Here is an 18,285-nt window from a genome sequence, read left to right as displayed (position 1 = left end):
CTTTAGCTCCCCCAGCGCTCGCACAGAGCAAGTGTTCAGGAAACATGTTCTGGCTTAAGTAGATTCTCAAAGAACTGGCGCCAACACCGCGTGTCCAAGACAACCTAACCCAGAGGAACTAACCCGGCTCAGCCATAAGCAACATGCTGGTTCGGAGAAGAAAATGACTCAGACCAGTTGTTTCTCTAAACCAACTATTTACTTTACATAAATCTGTCCGTATAGTCGAAGCAATGAATACAGTAGTCTCACCACAGACCTGGATTTTGTGTAGAAAAACAATAAATACTGTTTTGCAATCTACGTGTATTGGGGAGACCGGATGGGATGGAAGGAAAGAAGGACAAATGGCAAAGTCTACAAAAGAAAAATCTACATTTTTTTCCCACCCCATCTGTCTCCCTAATCCTTCTCTCTTGCTTTACCTGATCATGTACTCTGCCATTAAATTCATCTCTTCAACGAAAGGACTGCTTTAACTTACTCTTCGCTCAAAAACCTTCGTTGACGCCATGCTGCCTTGCAAATAGAAATTCAAATTCCATGATACTCAAGATTCTCCACATTCTAACCCTAAAGACATTTTTTCTTCTATTAGTGTTCTACAGTCTGCAAATTTCTACTCCAGACTGGTTTATCTGCTAGCCCCCAGTGATGTGTTAAATGTTCCCTCCTTGTTCCTCCATCTAAATTCTGCCCATCTGTAGAAACCTTCCCTATGAAAGCTTCCCTGAGCATCCCAGCAGGAAGTGCTGTCTCTTTTCCTGTGAATCAACATGAGTCATTCGGCAATTAAGTACACCCTATGACATCCCGTCACCTGCTTAACGTGACTTTCATAAAAAGTCTGTGAGCTCCTTGAGCATACTGCCTTGCGTACAGTAGGTGCAAAACAAGATCTGTGATTTGCTCTGGTGATTTGATACCCGTCTAAGTGACCCACGGTACTGAGCTGACCTTAAGAAAAAGCAGCAACCGAACTATAATGCCATCATAATCCGCACATCAGCGAGAAGCTAAAACACAGGCAACAGCGATGCCACCTAACATCATTTAAGGAAACAAACACTCAAAAAATGCCAGCTAACATCTTACAGACTCCTCTCAGGAAAGCTACAAGGACCGACCTGATTTCTTTTCTCTTCAGAAAAAGGAACTGTGATAAACCTAACCACCGAGGGAAGTCTGTGTATTATCTAATGCACACAACAAACGAAACACCTCTTCCACTTTTCTTATGGGAAAATCACAAATCAATAAGGAAAGCTGACGAGAAAATAAAGCAACCAGAAAAAACATAGCATACCGACATCGCATATATCAAGAAATAGAATTATCTTCAATTATGACAACAGATTTGCCCATAATCCATAAAATCTCTGTTACGAGAGCTTGAAACTGTTATATGTAGCATTTTATGGTACAAAGTACATAAAACCCTCCGTCTTACCAGAATTATCACTTAGGTTTGTTGGTTATTATTTGTCTGTTTAATGTCAAGCATAAGCAATTGTTTTCACTGCCAAAAACATTCAAAGCATTTCTTGGCTGAACTAACCAATAAATTTCCTGTAAAAAAAGTTGTAGATTTGATAACACTATATAAATATGGCCAAGGCTGTTTTAACATTTATCTCCCTAATGCCTAGCTAGCTGGGAGAAAAGGCCTGAATTGCTCGGGAAATTGTGGTTATATAGCTGGCTATATTATTTACTCATTCACAGTATAGTTGAAAGAAGCACTTGAAAAGTTAATTAAATGGGATAAGAGTTTTATGATTTAAACTTCCAACTATAAAAATTTGATTAAAAAAAGTGTATGGTTGTAAAAGTTTATCAGTTACCACAAATTTGTTTTTGCAGATTTCCTAGCTCCCTGACTTTACAGCACTGCTCCACGTTAAGTGATGATGCTGACGTGATTCGCCGGGGAGTGAGCCTCCAGTACCTGGGCGCCGTTAAAAGAGATATCCAGGCGAAACCACTCCTTCAAAGGCATGGTGAATTTCGTTTTTACAGCAAGGTCTTCTCCTTTGACAAGATGCATTTGAATATGCAAGTGGCCTGAAAGAAAAATTAAAGCAGGTAAAAATCACCCAAAAAAAAAAAGTACTTAAGAGTGATTGAAGTGGTTACAACTTTTCAACAATTGTCCTAAAAGGCTATGAGACTAGGTCCCATTCCTTCTTCCTTTATCAACTAACCAAAATCAACCAACCAAACAGTCATATAAGTGCATTCCTCTATAAATAAGATGTTTAAGCTTCCAGGAAAGAAGTTTAACTTGAAGTCCATACTTGTAAACCATCACTCTCATTGACCTGCCATGCCGAGAACATCTTCCTTACTCTAGACAGACGTTATCTGTCAATAGACGAGAGTATAAGAAAATTACACTATTGTTCTAAAGGTTTTGTTTCGTACTTACCCTCTTCAGTAAGAAACACAGAAGGTGTGCCGTACATCTCATTAGAATCAACAAAGTACAGAATCCCACAGAGGTTGGCCTTGCAATAATGGAGTAAATAAAGCCACAATGAAACAGTAAACCTATAGAAGTGAGGGGGGAAAAAATTCTGCAGATTGATATCATCCAAGAACAGGTAACTACAGTTAACAATGACTGAGTAAATTGTTTTCTTTCCAATGAAGGGATGAATATGCCTTCATGTTCATCATGGGAGATCAACTTGTAAAGCTTGATTTTTGAGACAAAGGAGGTAGTTATAGTAACTGCAAAAGACAGGAGTTAAGCATCATTGTACAAAACTAGCAGACATTGCACCATGCACCACAAACTCTTTCTGTGCCTCTCTGAGAATCACACATGCCTGCCATTTGAATTTTTGATTAAGGCTTATAAAGCCAGACTCAGGAAAAAAAAAATCTGGATTTTAATAAGAGGTGATTTGATAAGAAGCTATTCTAATTTCAGTGATTAAAAAAAAACATAATTAGGGCTTTTTGAGCAATTTTGTGTCTTTCAAAGATAAAAGCCCTAAGGCAGAAAAATGTCATAATCTGCAAATGGCATCACTATAGGCTAATCGGGACACAGAGATCCTATTTTAATGCACACATTAGGTTGTTCAGTATCACAGTTCTGGCTGACCAATGTGGAACAGCTACTCTAATTGTTCCATTTCTGGGCTAGGGCTATTTTAGTTGAAAAAAAATATTATCCATCTGTGATTTGTGGAGTCAGGATAAAATGACAGTAGTCAACTCACCTAGGACACATTGAACCAAGCTATGTGATCCATCAATCATTCGACAAATACTTGCTGTTTGAACACTTGCTTGATGCCACACATCATGCTAGTGACCAGCAGTTCAAAGATGAACTGGGAGTCATTGCATCTTGCATGTGAAGTATGAATCAAGATCAAGACCAGTACAGAGGATGCCCTCCATTATCCCAGTCACCAACTCAAAGTTTGGGTTAAAGTGGCAGCAGCCAAGTTCTCTGGGGATACATCCCAGCAAGACCTTTAGAATATTCTGGGCTTTATAATCTGGCCTCCAAATCGGTGGTGAGATATGCAAACAGATGGTGCCACACAGCTCCCTCCTGACCCAACCAGCTGAGCAAGCTCATGAAGATAAGTTATTACAAGGAAGCTTAGCAAGAACATACGCTTAGTAAAGTGACACAAGATCTTTCTACAGCCAGCAGCATGGGAAGATTTAAATCACTCTGCTAAATCCATCCAGTCTGAGGTGAACCAGGAACCATTTTCAGCATCTTCAATTCAGCAGAAGGAAAAAAATATATATCTGGATTTTGCTGAAATCAATGGAGGAGATCACAAGCTGTGAGATTTCAAGCAGTTCATTCAATCTTCCAAGACAGAACAGGTAAAGCAAAGGCTGCAATCTGGCTGGGCTGTGGCTGGCTGCACATGCCACCTTGCAAAGCCTCAGGCTCCAACACCTGCCTCCCCTACTTGGGTCATTCCTGGAACCAACGTATGAAATCTGAGGCAAATTGAGGATTGCTAAGTGCAAGAATAATTTCAGAGAACTTTGAGGTTTTCGGGTCCACAAATTCTGCCTAAGCTGAGTAGATCTCAACATTTTCCTGAAGCATATTACAAAAGGAGGTCCTCCTAACTGGCTCCAGTAGTCTGCTCTAGTCCTTGGATAAAAAGTGAGCCTACCATCCCACCGACCCCCTTCACCGGCCCCTGCTTACACTGGGTAATCTATCCGCTGGCGTCGGGTGGCCTCCAGCTCTCGATTCTGAAATCTCGGAAACTTCTTCACGATGCCTGTGTTTTCTCCACTGGAGGCATAGAGAAAGCCCAGGAGGGTAACCACATCTGTAAACATCAAGATGGCTGCCTTTTAATTATTTTCAGAAAAACACTGCTTCCAACATCACATTCTTCCTGGAAACCTCTGCCTAGCTCCTATCACATATTTAAATGAGATAGTCTGAAAATATGAGCACACTGAATATACGCCCAGCGTCCGAGAAGCACTTTACAGAGCTATCTCAATTAGTGTTCATAGCAACCCTATAAAGGAGATTCTATTATTAGTCCCATTCTACAGATGAAAAGCCCAAGGCATAGAGAAGTAAAATAACTTGCCTGAGGTCACAGAGCTAATAAGTTGTGGAACCAAATTTCAAATTTTCAGCTCTGGTTCTATGTGCTTAACCATTTTACATATACTGCCCTTCTAATGCTAAGAAAAGCATTTTGAATTTGTGTAGTGATAGTAAAAGATAACACTTCAGTAACACTCACTATGGTCCACAGTGCTATAAACATAAAATTCATGTAATCCTCATTAGTATCCTCAATCTACAGATGACGAAATGGACGCACTGCTGCCAAAATAGTAACTAACATTTATGTAACCCTTCGAATATGGCAAGCAACATGCTAAGTACATTTCAGGAATAATCGCACTTAATTTCACTACTAAAGAAATAGACTCTAACGGGTTTTTTTGCGTTCTTTTTTATTGAAGTATAGTCAGTTTACAACATTGTGTCAGTTTCTGGTCTACAGCATAATGTTTCTGACATACATATACATACATATATTCCTTTCCATATTCTTTTTCATTATAGGTTACTACAAGATATTGAATATAGTTCCCTGTGCTGTAAAAAGAAATGTTGTTTATCTATTTCATATGTAATAGTCAGCATCTGCAAATCTCAAACTCCCAATTTATCCCTTCCCACCCTCTTTCCTTCCAGTAACCATAAGTTTGTTTTCTATGTCTATGAGTCTGTTTCTGTTTTGTAAACAAGTTCATTTTTTTTTAGGATTCAACATATAAGCAGTATAATATGGTATTTTTCTTTCTCTTTCTGGCTTACTTCACTTAGAATGATGATCTCCAGGTCCATCCATATTGCTGCAAATGGGATTATTTTTATTCTTTTTATGGCTGAATAGTATTCCACTGTATAGATATACCACATCTTCTTCATCTAGTCATCTGTCAATGGACATTTAGGTTGTTTCCATGTCTTGGCTTTTGTAAATAGTTCTGTTGTGAACATTAGGGTGCAGGTATCTTTTTGAATTATATTTTCTCCAGACATATGCTCAGGAGTAGGGTTGCTGGATCATTTGGTAAGTATATTTTTAGTTTTTTAAGGAACCTCCATACTGTTTTCCATAGTAGCTGCACCAATTTACATTCCCACCAACAGTGTAGGAGGGTTCTTTTTTCTCCACACCCTTTCTAGCATTTACTATTTGTAGACTTCTGAATGATGGACATTCTGACTGGTGTGAGGTGATACCTCATTGTAGTTTTGATTTGCATTTCTCTAATAATTAGTGATGTTGAGCATCTTTTCATGTGACTGTTGGCCATCTGGATGAAAACAGATCCTATTATATCCCCAATTAACAGATGAAAAAACTAAGCCTTAGAGAGGGTGAAATAATGAGAGGGATTCAAACTTGAGCAGTCTGGTTTCAGGATCCATGAACTTAAAATTACATAGTTTTTTTCATTTTCTATGCAAACTTTCCACATAAACTCAACATGTTACCCTGTGCAAATATTACTAACCATGCCTCTTAAAATTAGGAAGGCTTCCATTTTACTTTGCAAATGTGGAAGAATTTTGTGGCTCCAGAAAAGAGAAGTGTCCATAACAAATTTTAAAGGGAAAGCTGAGTTATTTCATCTATTTTTAATTCCTCCAAGGCTAATACAGATTTTTTTTTATTTCCAATACCCCTACCCTACTTCAAAGAAAAAATAATTCACCAAAAACAACCTAGAAATAAAGATCACTTTTCTCTTTCTCAAAATGATTTTTGGTTTAAATATTCAGAATTAAATGGTGGAAACAATCTATCTTCCTGAGCTTCATAGAGAGGGAAGAGCTGACTTCTGTGCAAGTTACCAAATACCAATATTGGCAAAAATTATAGGAGCCTCAGCCTGGGATATTGGACATCCCAGCTCTCATATCTCAATGGGGAAAAGATGTATTATATAAAGAGGTACTTCTGGTTTATTATAACTTGGAAATCATAAGATTAACATTTTCATAGTCTCAGAGATGCATTTGGAAACCCAAAAGGGTGGAGTTATCAATTCCAACAGAAAAACTTCACATCTTTTTTTTCTTTGCAATTTGAGCTCAACCTGGGCACACTGGACTTGCTGGTCAGTTATGGGAGCAGGGAGATGGAATTAGAAATGGAAATACTGCAAGGGTGTCTTCAGAATCCAAGGAAAAAATTTCACCAAGAGGTTGATATCAGCCCAACTCCGGTTGGCTTCCACCGTGTTGAGCAAAACATAAGCGACCAGATGGTCACATTAGCCCCCTGGGACGCCTTCTGCTAGTGATTGCTGTTGAGTTATCTAGTATATAGCAGAAACATTTATCAACATGAGGGCAATTTGATTCTGCCTAACCTGACTCCAGTAAAAGGTGGCTTCATAAGGAAGGTTTCCAAAGTGAAGGGAGTTAAAAGTGAATGTTGATGAGCCTTTCCTTTATCCAGGGATCAAAGTAAAGCTGGTTGAATAGGAGAACTTGCAGCAAAAGACTGTGGAGGGAAAATCTAAGACCTAAAGATCTAAAATAATTTTACAAAAACATGTATCTTTTGTATCCCATCAAACCAAAGTGATGGTGGTTTTCTTGTAAAGACTGTAGCTTTAATAGTTCTATGATTTGGAGTTCTATTCATTTTCCCTCAGTTTAATACTGTCTTCCCATTTAACTAGAAATAATTAATAAGGATGAAATTTTGGAGCAGGAAAGGACTTTCGAATTCATCTAGCCCAAGAGAACATTTTCTAGTAACTGATGGACTGCTTGGAGCGCCATCACTCTTAAGTGATGGTTGTCCTAGGCACTAGAATGGGGAGTAATAGTACCAGTGCCATTCCCCATTAACGAATTTATAGGGAGGAAAACTTAGGTTAAAGAGGTTAAGTGGCTTGCCCAATTTTCTCTAAAAATGTAAGTTCCAAGACAGCAAGGACTTTATTTCATTCATTATTACATCCCCAGACCCAGAACAGTGGTCAACACTTGGTAGAGGCTCCATAAATATTTAGGGAGTAAATGAATAAATCAGTCAAATGAACAAATGAACATAAGTGTAGCCAAGTCAGGATTTGAGTGTGTCTCTCTTTCTCCCAACACATTCCATAATTTTATAATGTGCCCCACGCTGCCCAAGCCAAATAATTAATAGTTTCTCTTCATTCAGATCCTTCCCCCAAATCCATTTCTCTGGCTAATCTTAAATGAAGAAGTTAGGTAGAGAAAAGTGATCCTTATGGCATAAACCCAAAATGCCAGTTTGGAATCCCTTGGCCATTGTGCTTGTTTTATTTTCTCAAATTTTATAGCAAGAAGAGGCATTAAATACAACCTAGTGCAAACTCCTTCATTTGGAGACAAGAAAAGTGTCAGTGTCTTGTTGAAGGTTGTATAGCTAATAAGAGATCCAGGTATGACTCAAACCTGGTGTTCCACTGCAAACCAATGGGCTTTTTCTTAAACCATAGCACATCTCACAAGTCCTCCCAGAGAGAACTAGGCATGATGTTCAGCTGGCATGCCCCTGTGTGCCTGCACTGGTTATCAAAATACTGAAATACATCCATATGGGTTAGATGACTGGTGTTGCCTTGAACATCCAAGGCCCCCATCCACTACCCACCCTGGCTTCTCCTTCAGAGTAGAGTTTGGCACAGCAAGGATCTCCAGTACCATCCTGCTTCAGCACCAGGGCCAGCACCTGGGAGAGACTGGGGCCCCCACCTCAAACTATCTGTTAAGTATTTTGAATATCACCCTGAGTGGGGTGGCTGCGGGGACGTTCTCCGGTTCAGCAGAGTGATCAGAGTCCTGACATGGATCCTGGCTCTGGGGAGCATCCCGTGTTCATGTGCCAAAGCCCTATTCAGGATGAGCTTCAAATACACCACAATGATGCAGCTGAGGCCCTCAGTCCCTTAGTGGAGAAATTACAGATAGTCTTGAGGCAAGAAGTAACTGTGGCTAACAGTTTGTAAGGGGAACCTGGAAGAAAAGGAGCTAAGATTTTCCAAAGCAGAGAAGTTAGGATGCTGATAACTCAGTCTGCTTTCCAAACACAGGACACTAAACAGGCAGTGGCGATCGGGAGTTTTATTTTCCTTAAAGCCAAAGCCTGAGAACACAAACTCTATTTTCTAGCAAGTATGATTTAGGTCAGAACTTCCCCTGCCCCCCCACCAAGGGGTACTAGACAGTGAAGTGAGTGACTAAGGAAGTCTGTAAAATATTCAACACCAGGAGTCATAAGAATAAATAAATTCCACTCCCAGTAATTTATCATCCAAACATATTTATTTTGTGCACAAAGATACATGTCCAGGGATGTTTGGTAAACCTTGTTGTTAATAGTAAAAGACTAGAAATGACCTGCATGACCATCAGCAGAGGCAGGTTACATAAATTATAAACTGTCAGGCAATGCAATACTGAGGAACTATCAAAGAGAAGGGGGCTGTGTAGCATGGACTGCCGTAGAAAAAATATCTCTGCTGTGTTGTTGATGAGCACAGGGCAGAGTCTATGGTATCCTCCTCCATGTGTATGAAAAGAAGGGGCTACCAGTTTAAAGCCTACATGAGCAGAGAGCATCTCTGGAAGGGGACACAGACACTGGTGTTACTGAGTTTGCCTCTAGAAATAGGACCAGAGGAGTGGGTGGGTGGGAATTTACTCCTCCCCCAAACCCTTTTACACTCTGATTTTTTTACCGGGCACCAGGTATTACTTTTTTGGCTGCAGTGGAAGAGAACACCATCTCTGAGCATTTTCGTGCAGGCGGGGAGAAGGAGCCAGCCACATTCAGAGGCCTCCCCGCCCTGGACACTGTGGGGCGGTTCAATCCACTTCAAAGAGCAAAGTCCAGTGGGTGAGGAAAACAGGGTGATTCATGTCGGTAAAAATTCAACTTAGAAAAAAGCATATTCCTTCTAATTTAGAACCTGGGTTAGGACTGCATTAGCATTTTTCAGAGAGGCGGCATAGCCAAGTTGAAAGAATCAGGAACTGGATTCCATTAAACAAGTTCCCTGAGCCTCAGTTTTCCCCTCCGTAAAGAGAGGAGGAGGATCCTGTCCTTCCCATGGGACTGTTAAGAGGATTAAAGGAGACACTGTGCATGGGAAAAGTGGTTTGAAAATCATAAAGGGCAATGCAGCTGCTAGGCATTAATTAGTGGTATTACTAAAAATTCAGACTACTGTGATTAACTGGTGGGAAAAAAAAGAACTGCCTCTTTTTTTTTTTCCCTGAAAGTGTCAAATGTATAGTTCTTAAAATTACAAAAAGTATCATTATGCCATTGACTTGAATTGTCCCACTGAATAAACTGAGACTTTTCACAGAGGCAGGTAAAGTCTGGCTCCAACATGTGACTTAATCTTTGATTTTGTTGTAACGGAATTTTGTTATAAGAAATCCCACTTCCAATCCATTGGGTCTGAAGATGAGAATGAATTTTTAGTGGAAGGAAAAGAGAGTGGAAAAGAAGGAAACTGCCATGTTCCACAGTTTCTGACCTAAGAGGGTAGGTCAGGAAAACGTTCATAGTGGTAGGACAGAACACTTACTACACCTTAGCGTGACATTTGAGACCCTCCGAAGTGTGGCCTCCAACCTGCCTTTCCAGTCTGCTCTCCTGAATTGCCCATCTCACACCAGAGACTCTACCTGAACAAATAATCTCTCAGGTGCTGCTACTGCTGCCTGCAGCAGACACTGTGCATCAACCCGCCGGGCGCCCCGGCTGCCTAAGCACAGACCCGGCCTCCGAGCCCTTCTCACACTCTGCTCAAGGTGGTCATTCCTGATCCCTCTGAGCTGGCGTGCAAGATGAAACGCATCTGCCAACCCTCACACCAAGGGACGCAGACTCGTCCCCACTCCCCCATCAGTCTGTATCTCCTCCCCTTTGCCTGGATGTCCTTCCTCCGTTCCTTTATCTGACTCCGAAAACCTGACTCATCCTTCAAGGTTCTGTCCAAATGTCACCTCTTCTGTGAAGAACCCTAGCAAAGCAGACTGCTCAGTAACTTTTTCCAATTAATAAGTGACTTAAATAAATAAATAACTTCATGACATCACCCGGCAGTACAGCTTAATGCTTAGGTGTGGTGTGTAGGGGCCAAAATACCTGGGTTCAAGTCCCAGCTCCATCATTAGCTGTGTGACCTCAGACAAGTTACTCTACCTCTCTGAGTCAGTTTCCTCCACTGTAAATAACGACAGTAGAGCACTGGGCAGATTAAATTAGATGTCGCATAAAGTGCTTAGCACAGTTCCTGGCACGTAGCAAGTGTTCAGTAAGGGAAAGTGGTTGATACTATTGGTAGCTGTGTTTACCTCCCATATAACCACCTTAAAGAGAGGGAACCATGTCTGCATCTTTGAGCCTCCAGACTTGGTACAGAAATTGGTACATGATAGGTGTTCAATCAGTTTTTACTGAACTGAACATGATACACATCATAAGGGGTGGTGGGTATCAACAGAGAATGGCTGGGTAGGAAGTTAATTTCTGATGTGGGAATCCAAAAAAAGAAAAAAAGAGAGAAGAAAAGAAAAAAAGCTTGTGGGGAAGGAGTGGAAATTGGAGGGGGCTACTGAAATATGAGACTGATTTTGCCGGGAAAACATGAAAGGAGGCAGTGGGGGAGGAGTGTTGGGGAGGAGCAGGGAGCCAGGGAAAATAGCTGCTGGTAAAAGGGGCTGCTTTAGCCAAAGCACAGGGGAGGGGGAATCACAGACTCAAGCTAGAGGGCAGGTGCAGGGCAAGGGTGAACTCAGGTGTGGCTGTAAAGGAGGATCACCACAGCTTCACCAGCACAGTCCTAACAGGCTCCACTTGGAAGCCTGAGTATGTGCGGGCCCCGAGGAGGGCACACAGCCGCCCCCCAGCCCCACATGCTCCCCACTGTAGCCATGAGAGGATGTTGTCACAGTGTGATGGTCACACACAAGCTAAGAAAGAAAGGGTCCTTGCCTCTTGACTAAAAGCGTACATCACTCAATCAACAAACAGTTACCACGAGCCTGCTGTGTGCAGGGTACCATGTTGGGCACTGGAACCAGACAGACCAGGATCCTGACATTATGGAGTGTATTCTAGTATGGAGACACTCAATAGGAATAAGCCGTTAAATATATGTAATTACAAGGTCCGGGTGTGCTAAGGCTATGAGGAAATAAAAGGTGGATACGGATGGGGCGGGAGCAGCAGGGGTGGGGCTGCTGTCTTAGATAAGGTGGTCAAGGAAGCTGCCTCCAATAAGACGACATTCATGCAAAGGTAAGAATGATCTAAAAGAGCAAGCCACGTAGTCATCTGTCAAAGGAGCATCTTAGAGGACAATAAAGCAAATATCCCAAAGTGGGAATGAAACTGGTACATTCATGAGACACAAGCAGAAACAGGAGGGCAAGGGGAAGCGCGGCAGGAGATGAGGCCGGCAAGGGGACGGGGACAGATTCCACAGGCCGCACTAAGGGCCGTGGCTGACCCCTCCTAATGTGATGGGAGCAGGCACCTGCAGGGGGTGCTGCGACCTGCTTGCACGGACTGCTGTGTGGGGAACGAGGGTAAAGCCGGAAGACCATTTGCAGGCTAGGGCTGGAGTCCAGAGGGACAATGGTGGCTTTGCCTAGGATGCCAGCAATATACGTGGTGAGTAGTGATTGAATATGCGGTATGGGCTGAAGATGAAGGCAGCTGGGCTAGCTGCCTTCTCACAATAGGACGTACATCCAGGTGCGTCCTACAGCCACCGGCCTGTGTGGTTGATTTCTTTCTCTGGGTGAGCTCATGCGTGAGTCAGGCACATGTGTGACTGGTGAGGGACAGCAGCTACCGCCCAGTACCTCCCCCAAGGGAACAATGAGCGGACCGCAGACACAGTGTCCCTAGCCACTGATGACCCACAAGCCCAGAATAAAGCAGGAACAGGTGCATTGGAAGGGCACGTGTCTGAACCATGGCATACACGTGTCCTGAAAGGCTGCCGGCTTCTGATCTGGGGTAGGTTTACTCAGCAGGGCCAGACAGAAGTCAGCGGCACCTCCACCGAAAATCAGATCACTGCATGGTCTTGGCAAAGGAGGTAAGCGGCAGCGTGTCTGGACACACACAGCTCTGGCCCCAGGAGCCTAACCTCAGGCTTTGGTGGAGGGGCACTCCATCCACGCTCACGGAACATCGGCGCACGGGGACTTGGCTCTCTCTCTTTATAAGAAAAAAGGAAATGCGAGCAAGTCAGGGGGTACTTAGTTCAGACGCAGAGCGCTCGCAGGATACAGGGCACTTGACACAGAAAAGGTCCCCCCTACACTCTGCACCCCCCACTGGAGCTGGCTGCAGACTGTGCGGAGGCCAGGCATAAAAGCTCCCCTGTGGTGCCCTAATGCCACCGTGTTGTTCTGACTGACTCTGGTTCTTCAAGAGCTGAATAAAGAAGCCCCTGCTGGGAACAAGCCAGAGGCCGGGCCCCCTTCCCTTGCACAGCCCGTATCAAGAACAAAGGTCGCAGACACTTTGCAGGGCTGTTGCAGAGGCTCTTTTGATTTGTCTTTTTCAGAGAAGGAGAGGAAGTGCTCCCCTTTTTTTGGGTGAACAAATCACAGCCCTGCGAGCAGCTGGTTTCGAGGGTAGCCGAAGCCCCCTCCCCGCTACTTCCAGTGACTCTGACTCTTAGAAAAGGTGTTCCTCTGCGTTATGCCTCTATTAGACTGGTTCTCACCCCAAAAGTAAAAGTCTGAAGGAGGTGGGGAGAAAAAAAATCCCACTGTGCTGTTCCCGAGCCCTGTGAATATGGGAAGGAACAACAAAAGGAAGAAAAGACGTTTCACATTTTAAAGGCCTCTTCGGGCGCCCTAAGAACTCGGCTGGTTCGTAAATGACTTCATTTGAAAACTTCCAGCTTGCAATTCAGTCATTCTTCAGTGAGAAATATGTGATTTGCCAAACATGAAATGGAATCATTAAGCCCTGACAAAACCAATCGGAGGCAAGGCAAAACTGTGGCTGCGTGTGCCCCGTGCTTCCTTCTCCTTAACAAGTGAGGTATCCCTGCGGAAGGCATTCCAGAAGGATGCTAGCATGGGGTTCTGCCTGGAAGAGGGCTGCACGCTGATCACCACGACACCTGCAGCGCGACGATTCCAGACGTTTCGTTGCCCACCCCACCCTCCCCTCAACACACACACAGAAAGGGGATTTGTCTTCTGCTAGGTATCTCTGTTTTTAAAGCACTGCACCAACACTAGATAAACCAGACACAGAGCAGGGCTATTAAAAAATGTAGGATAAAATTGTACAGAACTATGCACACACACGAAAGTGCATGTAAAAACAGGTGTAATCTGAATAAGGTCTGCAGTCTAGTTAACAGTATCAGACTAACATCAGTTTCCTGGTTTTGATATTGTACTTTAGTTATGGAAGATGTCACAATTAGGGGAAGCTGGGGGAAGGATGTAGGGAACTCTCTCCCATTTTTGCAACTTCCTGCAAATCTATAATTATTTCATAATGAAGTTTTTTTTTTTAATGCCACATGTATTGGTTCTATGGCAAGTGGCCTCTGACTAACAATAACACGGGGTTGCTCTGGCCCTTTCAGTTTCCATTATATGTAGGGTGGTTTGGGGGTGGCCCCAGGAAATCCTCACTGCCATTGTTTTCACTGTGTCCTGAAGTCAGCTTGCTCCAAACCAGTCCTCTTGGAGACAAGGAGGTGTCAGGCACGTCCCATAGAAGGGTCTGCTGTCACAGGCCTGTGGATTTCCTCCACCCACCAAGTCTACCTGGGGGTTTCAGCCCCTGCAACTCTAGATCCGAGTCCCACCAGCTCTACTCCTGTTCCATAGGGTCTCAGCTTTAAGATACATCAGAGTCTTGGGAATGTATTTTAAATGCTGGTTCCAGGGCCCTGCACCCCACAGATCCTGGCTGAGGAGGTAATGGATGAGGCCTGGGCATTTGCATTTGCAGCAAGAGCCCCAGGTGATTCTGTTGCAGGTGGTCCTAGGGTCTCACTTTAGGAAATGCTGCCCAGACTCCAGGTGAGCTCCTGGGAGCATGCCTGGGTAGGCTCTGCAGGATGGGGAGAGGAGATGGCAGGTGCTCAGATTCCACCTAGCAAGATGCCCCAGGTACCAACAGAGACAACTTCAGTCCCCTTCTTCTAAGTGCACAGAGCTAGAGATCTCCAACCCGGGGCTTAAAGAAGGCTGAAAAAGGGCATGGAAACCTCCTCTATTGGGCCTGGGACCATGTGACATTTAGGATAAAATACAGAGTTTGCATTCTTTTATCATGATGGCTACTTTTTACTGAGTACTGATTACATGCTAAGCAAATTACATCTCATTTAATTCTCTCAATGCTGCCCTGAGAGAATTGTTATTTCTTACCCCCATTTTACAGACAAGGTAACTAAGACTGAAAGTTCCAAAGTTACACAGGCACAAAGTGGCAGAGCCAGGAGTTGAACCCAGATCAACTTGGCTGCAAAGCCAATGCTGCACTAAAACTGACACTTGAGGCTTTTTTGAGGGAGACCAGGTATAACTGAGCAGGACCCTGTGGAGCCTTCCCGGGACAGACCCTTCCCCCATATCCTCCTCTGTAGCTCCTCTTGGAAGTACCCAGATAATAGCATCTCATGTATATCTTCTGAATTTTTTAGATGCTAAAAACCACCACCAAAGGGAAGAAATTACCTACTTGATGATTGAGAGCACGTGGCCGCCAGACCTTCTGGGGCTTAGGGGTTGATTGTGCTGAACTCCTTGTTACCCCAACATCCCAATCAGAGGATTGTGCATGAGTTGATCACATACCCTGAAACCCACCTCCCTTACCTGGCCTTTAAATATGCTTTGCTGAAACCCTTCGGGGAATTTGGGGTTTTCCAGATTTTCTTGAACACAAGCCACCCCACCCTCCTTGTTCGGTCCTGCGATAAACCCTTCTCTGCTCCAAACTCCGACGTTTCGGTCTGTCTGGCCTCACAGGGCACACGAACCTGCATTCAGTAACACAGTGGGTGGGGGTGGGGGGAGAGGAGGAGGACTTTCCAGATCCTTGTTTCAGTGTCATTAACACTCCTTTGCAACGTATAGCAGATCCAAGCCTCTCAGGGTCCTTTGTCCCTGTCTTACCTCCATCTTCCATCCTCTTCTCTCCTACTTCCTCTTCTCTGCACCTTTTCACTTTTCCCCTTTGACCCCAAAGTCCAAAATTACAGATTCCATCTCCCTTGTGTCCCCCACTGCTAATACAAGAATGTGTCCCTGCCCTCCTCTTATGACACAGGCTGTCTGAAGAAATGAGAATTGGGCTCCCAGCAAGGCAAGTGACCTACCATTCTCAAGAGGACACTGGGGAATCTTGTTTGCTCGCAGGTTCCAAATATAATCCATGTTCCACTCAAGGCACACTTGATGATCTTTGAAAGGACGTTCGAAAGGTGGGACGGTCTTCAACAGAGTATAATTCTTTGCTACAGCGTGTAGCAAGTTTTCCTCCCATTTAACATTCAAGTCTCCACCGCTATGTTTGTGAGTAATCCAGGCGCGCAGTATCACCGCAGATACCGAAATGGAGTTTCTGATGAAATAATCATCTCTGTAAACCATGATGCTTGGAAATTTCACATGTACTATTTGTGTCCTGCTGGTGTGAAGATGTTTCTCATTCTTCCACCTTTTTTTGTACACAGGGATGCTACTTCTGAACTCAGATGAAACAACGGCTTCCAGGTTGACAACACAAGGCTGAGAGCATAAATACTCAACTGAGACTTCAGAAACGTTGCGAACATCTCCTTCAAACACAGTGAAATAGATAAAGTCTTTGTAAGCGACGCTCTGTTCAGCTCTGGGTATCACCGACGTAGTCAGGGACGTCTGCCTGCCCAAAGACGGTACAAAATTCTAAAAAGAAAAAAAAAAGAAATAGAGAAAGTTTTAAATTTATCATATTAACAGATACGTGAATCATTATTTTCCTGGAAGAAAAATATAGCCATTTACATAATGAAATGAATGTGGAAGATAAAAGATGCCGAAACCACTACTGAACAATTGGAGAAAAACCAGCATACACACAAATGAAGATTAGACCACATTAAACTCTCTCCCCAGACTCAGGAGCATCTGCTGATCAGAATGTGACTTTCAAAGCTACGTGGCAATCATTCCAGAGTTGGTTTCCAAATGGAGGAGCTGGTTCACGACGAATCCAGCAACAGTGAATCTGCCTTAGGGTGAAAGAGGCAGCCCATCTCCAGACATATTCAAACTATTGTCCTGACATCAAATGGTGGTCAGATGCAGCCAAATCAAAGGGTAGGAGAAGGGTTCAAAGTGCACCCGTGAGGAAACGTATCAGGGACGCCAACCCGGCCCCTCTTTCTCCCTAAGTCCTGAGCCAGGACAAGCGTGCATGACAAATGGGCCGGCAGGAGGTTTCCATTGCTCCAAATCAGACACCGTCAGGCTTGGACCACAGACCGTGTTGTCTGAATCTTTCACCATGGAAGGGGCCACATATGCCAAGAAAGATTTTAGCTGCCGGTTTAATTATCTAGTTCCTAAAATGACGAAGCCTTCTCAGTGTGGACATTACTTCCAGAAGAAGTCTGGGAAGTTTGGTCACGAAATCAAGGCAATGTTTTGAGCAGGAGGCACGGATTATGGATGCTAAGAGCTCTTCTAAATGTGACTTTGTGATTTAGGCATCCAAATCACAATAGCAAAAATGTTAGACCACTTAACACCCATTAAAATGGATATTAGTAGAAAAAATAATTTAGAAAATAAAAAGCATTGGAAAGGATGGAGAGAAACTAGAACCTTGTGCATTGCTGATGGGAATATAAAATGATGCAGCCACTGGAAAGAAGTACAGCAGTTCCTAAAAAAATCACACACAGAATAACCATATGATCCAGTAATCCCACTTCTGGGTCTGTACCCAAGCGTTGAAAGCAGGGACTAGAAGAGATATGTTCATAGACTTACAGCCATGTTCACAGCAGCATTACTCATAATAGCTTGAAGGCAGAAACAACCCAAATGTCCATTGATGGATGAATAGATAAACAAAATGAGGCAGATTACACACAATGGAATATTATTCAGCCTTAAAAAGGAAGGAGATACTGACACATGCCATCCTGTGGATGAACTTTGAGGACATTATGCTGAGTGAAATAAGCCCGTCATGAAAGAGTGAATACTGTCTGATTCCACTTATCTGTGGTACCCAGAGTAGTCAGATTCACAGAGACGGAAAGTAGATGATGGCTCCCAGGGCCTGGGGGAGGGGGATGGTGCACTGCGGTTTAATGAGTACAGAGTTTCAGTTCTGCAAGATGAAAGGAGCTCTGGGGATGGATGGTGGTGATGGTTGCACAACAATGTGAATGTACTCAATGGCACTGAATTAGACACTTTAAAATGACTAATATGGTAAATTTTATGCTATGAATAGCTTTACCGCAGTTTTAAAGAAAAAGGTCACTGTGGTCTTCTCCAAAGAAGGAACGAATAGGGACCCTTTTCTTCAATTCTGTCATGGGGCTATAGGGGAGGCCAAGGTGGACTCATGTTTATAAACAGCAGTGACACCAGGCAGAACCTGGCCAGGGTTCCAGTCAAACTATAAGCAAACCCTAAGGCAGCACAGAGGCAGTGGAGAGTGATTTGCCGGGACAGGCTTTATGGAGGAAATGGCATCTCAG

At 43.4% G+C, this 18,285-nt stretch overlaps 1 protein-coding gene across 1 annotated transcript in view; it reads right to left on the bottom strand.

Moving 5' to 3' along the window:
* The window catches only part of SEL1L3 (SEL1L family member 3), a 98,108-nt gene that overhangs the window by 69,026 nt on the left and 10,797 nt on the right, over nt 1-18,285 (bottom strand). The window contains exons 2-5 of the mRNA XM_072945547.1: nt 15,904-16,474; nt 4,196-4,322; nt 2,429-2,550; nt 1,949-2,064 (exon numbers count right to left, since the gene is read on the bottom strand). Of these exons, the coding sequence (XP_072801648.1) occupies nt 1,949-2,064; nt 2,429-2,550; nt 4,196-4,322; nt 15,904-16,474 (936 nt within the window). The remainder of the gene's footprint in view (nt 1-1,948; nt 2,065-2,428; nt 2,551-4,195; nt 4,323-15,903; nt 16,475-18,285) is intronic.

Source organism: Vicugna pacos, chromosome 2 (assembly GCF_048564905.1).
Source record: "Vicugna pacos chromosome 2, VicPac4, whole genome shotgun sequence".
Lineage (NCBI taxonomy): Eukaryota > Metazoa > Chordata > Mammalia > Artiodactyla > Camelidae > Vicugna > Vicugna pacos.
The sequence above is the reverse complement of the archived record's forward strand: the minus strand, read 5'-3'. Positions and strand labels throughout refer to the sequence as shown.